The sequence below is a fragment of the Capsicum annuum genome, chromosome 1, assembly GCF_002878395.1.
Source record: "Capsicum annuum cultivar UCD-10X-F1 chromosome 1, UCD10Xv1.1, whole genome shotgun sequence".
In the NCBI taxonomy this organism is placed as follows: Eukaryota; Viridiplantae; Streptophyta; class Magnoliopsida; order Solanales; family Solanaceae; genus Capsicum; species Capsicum annuum.
In genome coordinates this window covers 89,116,950-89,131,241 of record NC_061111.1, presented here as the reverse complement: position 1 = coordinate 89,131,241, position 14,292 = coordinate 89,116,950, and the positions used below count along the sequence as shown (strand labels likewise).

The 14,292-nt window shown below is 36.8% G+C and overlaps 1 protein-coding gene across 1 annotated transcript; it reads right to left on the bottom strand.

The window, feature by feature from the left end:
- Positions 1-7,462: 7,462 nt before the first annotated feature.
- On the bottom strand, positions 7,463-14,089 carry LOC107856916. Its single transcript, XM_047406330.1, has 3 exons — positions 13,955-14,089; positions 13,617-13,681; positions 7,463-9,263 (listed from the first exon to the last, which is right to left on the bottom strand). Exon 3 carries the CDS (start codon positions 9,232-9,234, stop codon positions 8,359-8,361), a length of 876 nt encoding a protein of 291 aa, XP_047262286.1. The 5' UTR covers positions 9,235-9,263; positions 13,617-13,681; positions 13,955-14,089; the 3' UTR covers positions 7,463-8,358.
- Positions 14,090-14,292: the final 203 nt, after the last annotated feature.

The window sequence follows — 14,292 nt, the reverse complement described above, 5'->3', positions numbered from 1 at the left end:
GAAGCCTATAATACCCCATACTTTACTTAGCTTAATTCAGCTCCTAGTTGAATGCATAACAGGCTTAAAGCCTGAAAATTTCACTAAGTGATAGGGACTTAGTCATATTTTTGGCCTCTTAACTTTGAGAATTTTTAAATTGATCTTCCCAATCCTGAGGTGTTGGTTTTTGAGTTAACTCATTTTTAGGGGTCTAAGGAGAATGTCTCGGGGAAGTTTGGGATTTCTCGAATGAGAATTGGGTCATGTTTGGATTTTGTTTCCAGAACCTCACCACAATAGTAGCGCGTTGCAGTGGGTATAGCGATGAGGTCCCTGGCACATCATTGTGTCTTTGTCATCCGTGTTCCAATTACAAATTTAAATTCCTGAGGGGCAGTTACATATTTTCCCATCGACCCAATTTGTAAGTAATTAAAATGTCGGTTAGGGCATTATTTGCTCATATTCTCCAATTTCCTCTCAAAAAAATAAACCTTAGTCATCCCCCAAGTTTATCAATTTTATTTCTTTCTCTTCAATAAAACCAAGAAATCAAGTTCCCAAATCCAAGAACTTTCAAGAAAAGCATCAAGATTGTGTTTCTCTTTCAAGCTTAAAGATTTAAAGTATGTGTGATGTTCATCCATGATCCCTTTCCACCCATGGAGTTCAAAAATCCATTTTTATGTTTTAAATGATGAATTTTACATGTTTATGATGCACTATCTCCATGAAGTTTTTATGAATTTCAATTTATGTATTGTGTTTACAAGTGGTTTGATGGAACGAGCCTTTACACGTGTAAATGATGAAGTTTTCATGTTAAATCCCTAATTCATGGTTTTAATTTTGAAACTATGTTTTCAATCACATGATTTACCCATTCTCATGCTTAAAGTCATGACTCCCATGTGTTTGATGAAATGCCTAAAAGTTGGGTTTCAAGCAATGATCCTTTATTGTGGTTTTAAAGCTTCATATGTCCTTATTGTTATTTTCATTCAGTGTTGAAGGGTTATGAACACCCGATACTTAGTTATTTACATAATTTCAGTATCTTTAGAATGATTTAAGATATACCATGAGCATTATCATTCAGTCAGATATTTTGATCAGTTGTTTGTTCAGTTAGGCTTAGTTCAATCCAACAATCAGTGTCTTTTAGTTGGGAGTAAAACTTAGAACTGAGTGAACGTAGGGGTGGCGTCTCTCCCGTCAGTTAGGCATGAGTAGCAGACCCTAAGTTCCAGACCTATGGCACCACCGTAGACTTTGAGAGGACCTCATCTATTAGGTATAACACCCTAGTCCTTTGGGACATCAAATTACTAGATCCACACAGCCAGTATTGGTACCCATGGCACGGTACTGACACCCTTCCAACTGGGGTTATAAGACCCAATAATAGATTTAGGGCATGTAGGTTATAGCTAGCTCCTACAGTCTCAGCACAGTATTCAGAATAGTTTCAGTTCAGGTTTGCTTGACCAAAGCATACAGATTCTCAGCTGTGCAGGTATCATCTTTTAGTATTTCAGTTTACATACTATTTGAGAAATGTATTTGTGCTTGGTCTCGCATTCTCAGTATTTTCAATTTTCATGCATGCTTATTCAGATATCTCATATGATTCGGTCAGCCATGACTTTATGCACAGTTAACCCATGTATTTCAGCCTAACCTCATCGCCTATACCACTACATTCAAAGTACTGACCGCATACTTTCTTCATACTATGATGTCTTATATCGTAGGTTTGCATGCACAGCTTCCTAATCGCGCCTAGATAGTTTAGCATTACAGTAGCAGCAGCAGTAGTGAGTCCTGATCTTTCAAGTACAAGTTTATCTCTCATTCAGTTATTTTAGTATTCCTTCATTTCAGTTAGTTGAAGTTAGTTAGGTGTTTGTCCCATCAACTCCACAGTCAGGTAGTTAGAGGCTTTTTAGGGCCAGAATAGGTAACTTTAATTTTTCTCAGCCGAAGTCAGAAGGTGGTAACCATTCTCTATTTCATCAAAAGTTTTTAGCCCTAACTCCATCTTCAGCTAGTGCACCAATACCAAATTTTAGGAAAGACATTTGGGATAGAGGACCAAGCTCTAAATCTCAAGGTAGCATGAACAGTAGTCATACTAATCCACTCTATAAGAAGTGTGGCAAGAATTATCAAGTTGTGTGTAGAGCTGGTAGTGATGTGTGTTTTAGATGTGGCAACCTAGACCATAGGATAAGGAAATGTCCTATAAGTATGTGGAAGGGTAGGAATGATCGCCAGCAGGGTCAAACTAACTCTTCAGCAGCACTAGTAGGTCATCTAACACAATAGGGCACTACTTCCAGTTCTATGAGTGGGCAGCGCCAGAATAGGTTGTACGCACTTCAATCCCGATTGGTTTAGGGGAGTTCTCCTGATGTGGTTACTGGTACATTACAGGTCTTTAATCTTCATGTTTATACTTCGCTATACCCCGGAGCCTCACTTTCTTTTGTCACCCCCTCTATAGCTATTAATTTTAGTGTCAGTCCTAAATTTTTAGCAGAACCCTTCTCAGTGTCCACTCCAGAAGGTGTCTCTATTATGGGACTTCAGGGTATCAGTTATTTCTTTAAGATAAATCTCAGATTCGACTATCATTAGCTAAGAGTCAGAGAATGTGATATTATGATCACTTTGAATTTCCAGTTAATGAATGCCCCAGAAGCTTTCATGGACTCAATGAACAGAGTGTTCAAACAATACTTAGACATGTTCATCATAGTTTTAATTGATGATACACTCATCTATTCCTGTAGTGAAAATGATCATATAGACCATCTCAGAATTGTATTACAGACTCTTAGAGCCCACAATTATTTGCCAAATTCAGTAAGTGCGAGTTTTATCTAAGATCAGTAGCTTTTCTTGGCCATATTATTTCTGACAATGGCATTATAGTTGACCCTCAAAAAACTAAAGTAGTGAAAATTTGGCCCAGACCCATTTCTCCATCAAAAATTAGGAGTTTCTTGAATTTGGCTGGCTATTACCGATGATTTGTTGAAAGGTTTTTGTCTATTGCATCCTCCATGTCTCGATTTAATTAGAAGAAAGTCAAGTTTCAGTGGTCAGATTCTTGTGAAAAAAGTTTTCAGGAGTTAAATACTCGACTCACCTCAGCCCCACTCTTTACTTGACCAGTTAGTTCAGATGAGTTTGTTGTTTACTTGATGCTTCCAGAGTTAGTCTTGCTTGAGTGTTGATATAGAGAGGTAAGGTCATAGATTATGCCTCTAGATAGCTTCAACCTCATGAAAACAATTATCCTACCCATGATCTTGATTTGGCAGCTATCATTTTTGCCTTGAAAATTTGGAGGCATTATCTTTCTGGGGTTCATGTTGATATGTTAATGGATCACAAAAGCTTGTAGCATGTGTTCTCACAAAAAGATTTAAATCTTCATCAGAGAAAGTGGTTAGAGTTGTTGAAAGTTATGATATAAGTGTGTTATATCATCCGGGCAAGGCTAATATTATGGCAGGCGCCCTTCGTAGATTGTCTATGGGTAGTGTTGCTCATGTTGATAATGATAACAAGAAGTTAGTTCATGAGGTTCATCAGTTTGCTAGATTAGGTGTTAGGTTACTTGATTCAGTTGAGGATAGTTTATAGGTTCAGAATAGTTCAGAATCTTCTTTAGTTACCGAAGTGAAGGAGAAGCAAGATAGGGATTCCAGTTTGGTTAAGTTAAAGAAATCGACTAGAGATCAGAAGGTAGAGATTTTCTACCACGGGGGAGATGGTGTGTTACAATGTTAGGGTAAACTATGTATGCAATGTGTAGATGGTTTGAGATGATGAATCCTTGCAGAATCGCACGGTGCACGTTATTTTATTCACCTAGGAGCCACTAAGATGTACCGTGATTTATGGAAAATCTATTGGTGGAGTGGTATAAAGAGGGATATTGTAGAGTTCGTAGTTAACTATTCTAATTGTCAGCAGGTCAAGGTTAAATATCAGAGGTAAAGTGGTATAGTACAAGAGTTCAGCATTTATACTTGGAAATGGGAAGAGGTGAATATGGATTTTGTGATGGGTTTGCCTCATACGTGTTGTCAGCACGATTCGATATGGGTGATTATAGATAGAATGATCAAATCAGCTCATTTCTTGCTAGTTCATACTTTTTATTCAGCCGAGGATTATGCCAAGCTCTATATTAGAGAGTTGGTTAGGTTTTATAGAGTCCCGTAGTCTATCATTTCAGATAGAGGTGCTCAGTTTACCTCTCACTTTTGGAGAGTATTTCATAAGGGTCTTGGTACCTAAGTTCACCTCAGTACAGCTTTTCATCCTCAGACAAATGGTTAGGCAGAGAGGACCATTCAAACCTTAGATGATATATTAAGGTCATGCGTTATTGACTTTAAAGGTAGTTGGGATGATAACTTGCCATTGATCGAGTTAGCCTACAATAACAGTTGTCACTCTAATATTCAGATGGCTCTATTTGAGGCTTTTTATGGGAGGAGATGTATATCTTCTATTGGTTGGTTTGAGGCAGGTGAGGCTTCTTTGGCTGGGCCAGATTTAGTGTTTGATGTGATGGTGAAAGTTCAATTAATTAGGGAGAGGCTTAAGACAGCCCAAAACCATCAAAAATCTTATGCAGATGTGAGGAGGAGAGATTTTGAATTTAAAGTTGGGGATTTGGTTTATTTGCAAATCTCTCCCATGAAGGGAGTGAAGAGATTTGGCAAGAAGGGAAAACTCACTCCCCGATATGTTGGCCCTTATAGAATTTTGAGTCATTTTGGAAAGGTAGCATATGAGCTTGAGTTGCCTGTAGATTTGGTATCAGTGCATCCAGTGATTCATGTTTCTCTGTTAAAGAAGTGTATTAGTGATCCAGCTATTGTAGGTCCTTTATAAAGCACAGATATTAAGGATATCCTTTCTTACGAAAAAACCTCAGTCGAGATCCTTGATCTCCAGATTCGTAGACTAAGGAAAAAAGAAGTTCCCTTAGTCAAAGTTCTTTGGTGAAATTAGTCCGTTGAGGGAGCCACTTAGGAAAAAGAAATAGATATGCGTACCAAGTACCCTCATCTTTTCTCCACAAATTTAGACCCATCTTAAGGTAACAATTCTCCTTAGATTGTCTCTTTTAAATTCTCAATCTCAGCTATATAAATTCTCATGTCATTGCATGCATTCATGAATCAGTTCAGTCATGTATCATGTTTCAGACTCAGTCATGTTATCATATTCTCAGTTATGTATGTTCAGTATGTGATTTCAATTTCCCCAATATTCTCAGCTCAATCAGTCTTACTCAAGGATGAATATTCCCAGGGGGGAGATATTGTAATACCCCGTACTTTACTTAGCTTAGTTCAGCTCCTAGTTGTATGCATAAGAGTCTTAAATCCTAAATATTTCACTAAGTGTTGGGGACTTAGTCATATTATTTGCCTCTTAACTTCGAAGATTTTTAAATTGGTCTTTCCGATCATGAGGTATTAGTTTTTGAGTTAATATATGTTCAGGGATGGAAGGAGCATGTCTCAGGGAAGTTTTAAATTTTTTGGATGATGATTGGGTCATGTTTGGATTTCGTTACCACAACCTCACCGCGATAGTGGCGCATCGTGGTGGGTATAACGATGAGGTCCTTGGCATGTCGTGGCGGCTTTGTCATCCGCGTTCCAGTAAATTCTTGAGAAGCAATTATGTCTTTTTCCATCGACAAAATTTATAAAAATACGAGTTAAAACGTCGGTTAGGGCATTATTTTCTCATATTCTCCAATTTCCTCTCAAATAAATCCTAATCATCCCCCAAGTTCATCAGTTTCACTCCTTTCTGTTCAAGAAAACCAAGAAATCAAGTTCCTAAATCCAAGAACTTTTAAGAAAAGCATCAAGATTGTGTTTGTCTATCAAGCTTAAGGATTTAAGGTATGTGTGATGTTCATCCATAGGCCCTTTCCACCCATGGAGTTCAAGAATCCATTTTTATGTTTTAAATGATGAATTTACAAGTTTATGATAAATTATCTCCATGAAGTTCTTATGAATTTTGATTTATATATTGTTTTTACAAGTGGTTTGATGGAATGATCTTGTACACGTGTGAATGATGGAATTTTCATGTTAAATCCCTAATTCATTATTTTAGTATTGTAACTATGTTTTCAATCACATGCTTTACCCATTCTCATGCTTAAATTCATGACTACCATGTGTTTGATGAAATGTCTAAAAGTTGAGTTTTGAGAAATTATCCTTTACTATGGTTTTAAAGCTTCATATGTCCTTATTGTTATTTGCATTCAGTGTTGGAGGGTTATGAACAACCGATACTTAGCTGCTTACATAATTTTAGTATCTTCAGAATGATTTTAGATATACCATGAGCATTATCATTCAATTAATTATTATGATCAGATGTTTGTTCAGTTAAGCTTAGTTCAGTCCAGTAATAAGTGTCCTTCAATTGGGAGTAAAACTTAGCACCAAGTGAATATAGGGATGGCGTCTCCCTAGTCAGTTAGGCATGAGACACTTGTCTCCCTTGTCAGTTAGGCATGAGATGTTAGTAGCAGTCTCTAAGTTCCAGACTTACGGTGCCACCTTAGACTTTGAGGGGTCCCCCGTCAGTTAGGTATGACATCCTACTCCTTCGGGATATCAGATTAGTGGATCCTCACAACCAGCGTTGGTACCCGTGGCACATTACTGACACCCTTATAACTGGGTTACAAGTTGGACCCCAACAATAGATTTGGGGCATATTGTTTATAGCTAGATCCCACAATCTCAGTACAGTATTTAGAATAGTTCCAGTTCAAGTTTGTTTGACCAAAGCATAAAGATTCTCAGCTATGCATTTATCATATTTCAGTATTTTAGTTTACAGATTATTTCAGAAATGTATATATGATTAGTCTTACATTCTCAGTATTTTCAGTTTTCATGCATGCTTACTCAGATATCTCATATTATTCAATCAATCATGACTTTATGCACAGTTAAACCATGTATTTCAACCTAACCTGATCGCATATACCAGTACATTCAAAGTACGTCGGCATACTTTCTCCGTGCTATGATGTCTTATATCATAGGTTCAAATGCACGATTTCCAAACCTGATACAAGAATGACAACGAAAATGTGAAACAAATACACAAAATAGTCCACTAGTTAAGAAAATCGTGGACCTTTTTGGATGGCCCCTCTCGGATTAAACAAACAACAACAAGAACACAATGTATTGTCGTGTTTAACACCTAAAATATCCAACAACAAACTATGTTAACAACAACAATAGAACAAGAACAACAAGCTACGGGTTTGGATTACAAGAACACAAACAAACGATTACAATATAAATAAAATGGATAGATAGTTAAACCTTGGTTGGTATAATCTTAATAACCCAAGAACATGTGATATGCTTGGACCCTTAACACTACACACAACAGTTAACCTAACTCCTACGTTGATACTAGAGGAACTTTACCTCCTCTAAGCACCAACGTATCAAGTCAACATTGCAACACAAGTGATATCCATACTTGTTGGCCTCATTTTGGTGTGGTGGCTAATCCAAGACCTACAACTAAAGGTGCTTCATGTTTCAAGTCTTACATCAATAAACAACTAATTCCTAAGAAATCCTATCTTGTTCTATTTATATTACATTACAAAAGAAGGCAAATGACTACACTACCTTTAATGAGAGGGGTGGCCATGGATTGTATTTTGGGTAAAATGAAGTGACCAAAATGGTCTCAATAAAGATCGCCCAAAACCATGAGCTATTAAGTCTCCAAAATCGTGAATCCTCGAGTTTTCAATGCTCCAAGAAATCTTCCACTCACAGCCTTGATGAATGGTATGCTCAATGGTAGGCTCAAAATGGGTATTCCATGCATATTCTTGTTCCTTCGGGGTGACCAAGTCTTGAGCGTTTAAGTGATGGTATCCAAACATGTCTTCAAAATTAGGGTGGTCATTTGACTTGTATCATCCTCCCCTTCTTGAAAAGGATTCGACCTCGAATCCAAACCTTTTAAGAACGAAGAGAAAACAAACAAGCACCACATCCTCATGACATGAGGGTTAGAGTTAGTACAATAAACAACATCAACATGCCAAGGAGGTACATACTTGAGATATAACCACACATCCTTGGCTTTAATCACAAGGGACCTATCAAAAATATTACAAAGGGGTGGTTCCCTAATTGAAAGTAAAGTCCACGCAACACATATAGAAATATCACTCAAAAAAGTGGACCAACCAATAACTATCCATCGTTCACACCCAAAGAAGTTATCGGGGTCAAATGGAATACGTAACCAAGGGCTTAGGTCTTGGCCACTCTAACTTTCCCCTAGGGTGTCATCCTCGAAATTAAGCAATCTCTCTTTATCACCATTGAAAATATCATGAACAAAAAGAGGGTTGAGAAAGGTGTTCCATAAATCAACTTCAAATAAAGGGTTCTCATGCATACACTTACAACTAGTTTCAAAATCTCTACTAGGAATATATCCAACATAAGAAACACATAAAGAAGAAGTAGATGGCATTTCTAAGAACATATCACCTTCTCTTTCACAAAAGTAGTCCTTACATACATACAAACCATCACGAGCAGCCAAAGGACCATAACCAAAATTATCTACACAAGGATAATCACAACTCGGGTTTTCTAAATACTCAAGCAAATCAAGATCATCTACGCCCGATTGATCATTTTGCTCACCCTCACTAGTTGTTGGCAATTCACATTCCAACGTAGACTCACCTTTTTTTTCACAAGGGTCAACTAGTGTTTGAATACTCTCATCACTTGGTAATGGAACCTTGGTCAAGTTGTAAGTGCTAGAATTACATGGACACAAATCATTTTCACGGGAAGAATCAATTTTGTCATATAAAGAATCAACTAGTGCTTTCGTACCTACAACAAGAGTTTGGTCCTCATGCGACCTAACAATATCAAGAGTATCACAAAATGAAGACTCATCCACTCCTACACTAGGTAAAATCGCAGCTACGTTCATAGGAGTGTAGGGGGTAGCATTTTTACCTCGTAGCTCACATGAGCTAAGTTCTTTATCTTGACGTGTGTCCGAGCAGCCCACTTGCTCCTTTGGAACTCCCATGTGATCCAACCTTTCATTTATCACTTCCCATTGACAGGTAATGGCTTCAAGTTTAGCTAAAATAGCACTTGCAGTCGCGGGTTCCATTGTAATTGCACTTTAAAACAAAAACAAGCCTACAAAGCAAAATACAAGTTAGTTTGAAACAACCTCACCACACTCTCACACACTTGATCATCTCACACTTGGATTCACAAGTGTTGCAAGTCATCTTGTAGTTCGTGATAAATCGAGGGGTGAGTCTACTCCTTGGTCGGAATGGATTCTTTGTTTGAAGACTCAAGGAAATGATGTTCGAACTTGAACCAAGAAGTACTATGATTGATAAAAATGACAAAAGCACAAAAAAAACATAGACACAAATAATGGATGCAAAGGACCAATTGACAATCTAGTAGGATTTTACTAGTTTGTTAATTAGTTCTAGGATCAACCAATGAAACCAAGAATCAACAATTAGAAACTAGAAAAATATAAATTTGAGCTTAATATTAACGATGAACAGTAATTAGAATGATCTGGCAGCATGTAATTGGTCTTGGTCCCACACCATTTTAATCACAAATTTGAAATTTCAATTTTCACATAATTTGGAATGGAAGACAATTGTATTTGGAGGGAAAGTATAAGTCTTGAGTCCTTTGTAAGTTTAATCTCAAAAAGATGATCATGACTTATACTAGTTCCACCAAACAAGGCTCCTTGATTTAAGGATAGTAGTTGAAAAAGTTAACGACAAGTCTAGGAAGTGGTGGCTCAAGTCTTCTCACAAACACACTTTACAACTTTTATCTTCTCTCCTTTTGAATCTATTTACACTTTTTATTGGTTTAAGTATTGATATGTGAGCAGATGCTAACACATTTGAGGCTTTTAACTCTAAATAATTGTGAAGCCTTAAGCAACTTTGTTGTTTTTGATTGTTTTTATTATTTTAATACAGATACAAGTGATCGGGGAGGGAACCAAAGAAAAGAAGAATAAATCAGCTGAAATCTGGTGTGAATAAGCTAAAGTGTAGCTGACGCCATTTTTTAAGCATCGTCAAACATGGGAAAGGCTGTTAAAGTTGCCATCAAGCTTAGATAGAACCTGAGGAGTTAAGATAAAATGTGACAACATTTCGAAAGCACCATCAAATCTGTGATAAAGCATCAAAATTGTCGTCAACCTGAAGTAGATCATGCGATTTCCAATAAAGATGTGATGACATTTTTCATCCGTCGTCATATATTTGCCACACCATTAGATTTGACATCAGAAGAATCAGAAGATAACAATTCACTGGAATCTTTGATGACATCTTTCACACTCCGTCAGACGTCTGACATGCTATCAAGATCGTCGTCGTCTATTCCAAAGAGAAAAATGTAACCTTAATTTTTGTTTCCTTATTTAGAATTAAGTATTTATATCACTTTTAGGGTTTTGAGCATAATTCATCAATTATTGAGGAGAAAAAATGATATGCTTTCCTCCCTATCTCAAGAACAATATTTGAGTGTTTTGCCGTATGATTCAAATACAAGTTCACTTTCAATTTCATTCATCATTGCAAGTTAGTCCTTTCAGTTATGAATTCAAATTGCATGCTTGTTTCATGCATCATGAGTAGCTAAACTCTTTTAACCTGGATTATGGAATCTAGGATTAGGTCATGATAAGGTGTTAAATAATCAAGGTTTAATAAGTGTTAGGATTTCTTGATAATTCTGAGATTATAATTTGTGTTTGTTGGTTGCAAACAATAGGTGTACCTACTTTGGTTTGCTTGAGAAAGAGATCATAAATAGTAGGAAGTGAATTATCAAAAGGGACTCGGAAAGGCTTCATTTAATAATCATCACTGTAACAAGGTTGATTAACCTAAGGTAAAATCTGGGCAGTCAGTTGCGATTCCCTAAGTCTGAGAGGATTAGGAAATTAGACGCTTGAATACGTCGAGAGACATTTGAGCATACCATCGATAAAGATAGCTTGTCATCTTAACCACTGTGAGAACCTTGAGTTATTTATAGCATCTTTCATGTACCGTAAACCCTAGTGAACATAATTTCGGTTATTCCATAAACTCTTGATTACCAACAATCACTTGTTCAACCATTAAAAACCCCCATTTTGTCTTTTTGTGTCAGTTGTTTGAATTTAACTTGTAGCTTTAGTTTCAAATTAGTTTAATCGCCACTCACATTGTTCCCTGTGGATTAGACCCCGACTCCAAAGTTGGATAAATATATTGACGACGATCGCCTTACACTAAATTGACGTGTAAGTTGAGCGTTATCAAGTATGAGAAGAGATGAAGAACAATATGAACACAACAAAAACCTTCCAATAACACATCAACAACACACCAATAACGTCCTCCAATCTTCAACAACAAGGCATAACACACGGCCAACTTCAAATCACAACACACGGCCACTTCAAGTTCACAAGAACAAGGTCAATTTTATAAGCTCAATTCTAGATCTAGAGACCTTTTGTGTTAGTGAGAAAGAAACCAACACAAGAAACATACTAGAAAAATAAAAATCTACTAGATCTAGTACAAATCTCGGCCAAGAAAACTTCACAAGAACAACAACTTTCTGCCAAGAACAAAAAAATAGAGAGATTTCACCCCTTTTTTAAAAATTTTTAATTTTTTTTCCAATATTTTTTTTCTATTTTCAAGTTTACGAGCCCAAGATTGATCTTGTGGGAACAAGGTCAAGCCATTCTCTGATACCAAATGATATGAGAATGACAACAAAAATAAGAAACAAACACTCAAAATAGTCCACTAGTCAAGGAAACTGTGGACCCTTTCGGATGACCCCTCTCGGATTCAACAAACAACAACAAGAACACAATGTATTGTCGTGTTTAACACTTAAAATAACCAACAACAAACTATGTTAACAACAACAATGTAACAAGAACAACAAGTTACGAGTTTGGATTACAAGAACACAAACAAACGAGTACAACATAAATAAAATGGATAGATAGTTAGACCGTGGTTGGTATAATCTTAAGAACCCAAGAACATGTGATACTCTTGGACCCTTAACACTACACACTACAATTAACCTAACTACTACGTTGATACAAGAGGAACTTTACCTCCTCTAAACACTAACGTATCAAGCCAACATTGCAACACAAATGATATCCACACTTGTTGCCCTCATTTCGATGTGGTGGTTATTCCAAGCCCTACAACTAAGGTATTTCATGTTTCAAGTCTTACATCAATAAAAAACTAAGTCCTAAAAAACCCTATTTTATTCTATTTATATTACATTACAAAAGAAAACAAATGACTACACTACCCTTAATGAGAGGGGTGGCCATAGAGTGCATTTTGGGCAAAGTGAAGTGACCAAAATGCCCTCAATAAAGATGGCCAAAACTGTGAGCTATTAAGTCTCCAAAACCATGAATCCTCGAGTCTTCAATTCTCCAAGCAATCTTCCACTCACGGCCTTGATGAATGGTAGGCTCAAAATAGGTGTTCCTTGCATATTCTTGTGCCCTCGGTGTGACCAAGTCTTGACCCTTTAAATGACGGTCTCCAAACATGTCTTTAAAAATTAGGGTGGCTATTTGACTTGTATCATGACCGCACTTAGATAGTTCAGCATTACAGCAACAGTAGCAGCGGTGAGTCCTCATCTTTCGAGGATAAGTTTATCTTTCATTCAGTTATTTTAGTATTCCTCTATTTCAGTCAGTTGGAGTTAGTTGGGGGTTTGTCCCATAAACTCCACAGTCAGTCAGTTAGAGGTTTTTTAGACATTAAGACAGTCAGTTATTTATCAGTATTATCAGTAGGATTTCAGTATTTTCATAGATGTTTTCAGACTTGCAGATTCAGTTACATTTTTCAGTATTTAAAACCTTATGTTATTCATCAATTGTTTTCCACATATGTCTTTATTATCAGTTACTCAATGCTTACAGCAGGTACTGGCTCATGGGTTAGTTTGTGATCACTTGTGACCGTAAGCACCAGTGTCACGACTAGGGGTATCCTCAGGTCGTGACAAAGCCGAATTGGTCCTTCTTAAAGTGTAGGAATGTGAAGTTAAACTCTCGCATCTTAGGTCGATTGTTACATAGTCACTGAATTTGAAGTTGAATTGGTTTGTATTAAGGTTTATGGGGGTGAAATTAAACGCTCGCATCGTAAGTCAATTGTTGTATAGTCGCAAAACTTAAAGCTGAATTGCTAGTCTTAAGGACTACGAAGGCAAAATTACACTCTCTCACCTTAAGCTGATTGTTGCGTAATCATCAAACTTGAAGCTGAAATGGTCAGTCTTAAGATGTACGGAGGCAAAGTTAAACTCTCGCACCTCATGTCAATTGTCGCACGGTCATCAAACTTAAAACCAATCTTTTCCTTCATAAATACAATTTGTTTCGACCTTAAAAAGAAGGGACAGGATAAAGAAAGAGAAAACATAGAAGGAGATATTTACCTAAGAATGGGTAGATCTTAATCGTCAAAGGTCGATAGACTTGCTCTCTCAAATCAATATATTTGCTGGAAAGACAAAAGAAAGGAATTGTCAAAATAAGCCCAAGAGAATGTCAGTTGTACTGGTTTGAATGTCAGTTGTACTGGTTTGAAAGTAAACAGCAATTGTGATTCTTAATTTTTAAAGGCCAGTACAAGTTCAAAACGGAGTTTGAATATAATAACTATCATCATGAAATTTTGACCAGAAAGAGAAAAAGAGGTTCTTGAAAGAATAGTGCGATATAATGGCAAAAATTTGAACAAAAGCATAATGAACAGAAGAAGATGAGGACTCACCAAAGATACTCCGGTCAAGACACAACAACAAATCAATGGAAATCGATGCAAGTTGTCACAGTGCGAAACGTGAATTCTAATGGCTGGTCAATGGGTATTTGTAGAAAAAGTGATGCATTAGGAGTGTCCTAATCCTACCAAAAGAGGAACACAAATTGCATTTGGGGTGACAACGGATTCCTAGGCCAACAGATATTGGGGGAAAAGTATGCCAATTCTAAGTAAAAAAAGAAAGGTGGCATGTACTAATCCTCGAAAAAAGGGGTCATATTAATATATTTAGCAACCTAACTTTGGGATCAAACTAATTTTTTCCTATAAATAAAAAGATTTTTCTT

What these genes read in the sequence shown, in the direction of transcription:
- LOC107856916 (XM_047406330.1), bottom strand. Translation starts at nt 9,234, where the DNA reads ATGGAACCCGCGACTGCAAGTGCTATTTTAGCTAAACTTGAAGCCATT.